Source organism: Cyprinodon variegatus, unplaced genomic scaffold, assembly GCF_000732505.1.
Source record: "Cyprinodon variegatus isolate N-32 unplaced genomic scaffold, C_variegatus-1.0 Scaffold257, whole genome shotgun sequence".
NCBI lineage: Eukaryota > Metazoa > Chordata > Actinopteri > Cyprinodontiformes > Cyprinodontidae > Cyprinodon > Cyprinodon variegatus.
In genome coordinates, this window is record NW_015150710.1 from 517,892 (window position 1) to 519,434 (window position 1,543).

The 1,543-nt window shown below is 37.1% G+C and overlaps 1 protein-coding gene across 1 annotated transcript in view; it reads left to right on the forward strand.

Annotated features, from left to right (window-relative positions):
* Window positions 1-1,543, forward strand: part of LOC107089584 (arf-GAP with SH3 domain, ANK repeat and PH domain-containing protein 2-like) — a 77,322-nt gene that overhangs the window by 14,320 nt on the left and 61,459 nt on the right. Inside the window, exon 2 of the mRNA XM_015382468.1 lies at window positions 276-348. Within this exon, the coding sequence (XP_015237954.1) occupies window positions 276-348 (73 nt within the window). The remainder of the gene's footprint in view (window positions 1-275; window positions 349-1,543) is intronic.

A 1,543-nucleotide genomic window follows, 5' to 3' on the forward strand; every position in this document is an offset into this window, starting at 1 on the left:
GCAAGAGTTTGATCTATCAATTGGCTCCTCTTCGTCGTCGCTCTGTTAGTACGTCATATGGATATGCGGAGCAAATCCATCTGGCGGAGTCAGGTTAGAGGGATGTGGGGGACTCCACTGGCCCTTTAATCCTTAATTTGTCTTTTTAGGGCAGATGTTGCTGCAGTTTTTGCCCAGACTTTAACCTTGTGTGTTTAAAAATCCATCCACCTGTTTTAAGTTCAGTAAAGTTCAGAACCGGTGCTGATGTGTGATCTGTTGTGTCCGCTCTGCAGGCTCTCGACCTGGACCGATCGGTTCTGTATAAGATCAAGAAGTCGGTGAAGGCCATCAACACCTCTGGTCTTAGTAAGTAAACATGTTTCAAGTTCATCTATTGGTGACAAAGGTTCAGCTTAACGCTAAGCGGTTCCAAAACCTGTATTTTTCAGTTTTTTTATGTCATTCTTGCAGAACCTTGGCTTCCCTGATCCAAATATACATACAGTTTAGATTCCACTTGTATTCCATTCTTTTGTTTAATACTACTTAAGTCAGTTTGTCTCATTTCATTATTTTATTCCTATTAATTCCTATAAAGAATTTTCTGGAATATGATCATTTTGCAATTTCTTTATTTTTCTTACACGAGGACATATTTAAAAAAATATATTTTTAAATGACTGACAGATTTAAGGAGTTAAATGTTCCTGTTGTTTAGTTTTAATATGAAATCACAGATTTTCAGTTTGGTTAAAATCTTTATTTATAATTATTAACGGTCAGGTAAATCATAAATTATCATAAAATTATTACATCTTTATTCATCCTTTAGTGGTTCAAAATTTATCCCATGAAACCGAAAAAAGCCATTAATTGTTAAAAGAAGAAAAGAAAGAAAATGCGTTATCTTTGCATGATTTTGTGGAATTTGTTTTAAATATACGGTAGAAATAAGAATCACTGCAGCTCTTTGGTCTCTTAGCTCAGAATAACTCTGAAGTCTTCTGGTCTTTGAACTCAACATGGTGAATCCTGGAGCCTCCATCTTGGATTATTGCTGTGCCATGAAGAAGAAGTTCACTGCTGGTCATTCTGTACCTTCAGACGGTCCGCTTACCTCATTGTTTGGGTTCATTGCGTTTGTGATCTGCCATCCCCAGATCATAGCTCCTCCCCCAAGGGAGGGATGGATAAATAAATAAAGAAGGAACTGCTCTTTAGTCCAATCTTTAAGTTCTCATAGTTTTTTTCGATGATGCTCTTTGATCAGGGGTTAACTGAAGGCTTTATCCCATGAGTTTCCTGTTTTTTGTGGTTCTTTGAAGATCTGATTTCACCAAACATTAAGGTGAAGCCAATCGTGGTCTCTCCAGGTTTCCCATAAAGGCGTTATGTGAAACATTAGACACCTGAAACCGATTAACATCTTCCTGCTTCTTTCAAATGATTGTTGAAGGGATGAGACGCTCTTTTGTGACCCTCTAAAATACGATTTTCCTGGTTCTTAAAGGAAAAGTCGGTCAACAAGGAATAATCAACGGTTCAATATTCATACCTAAAA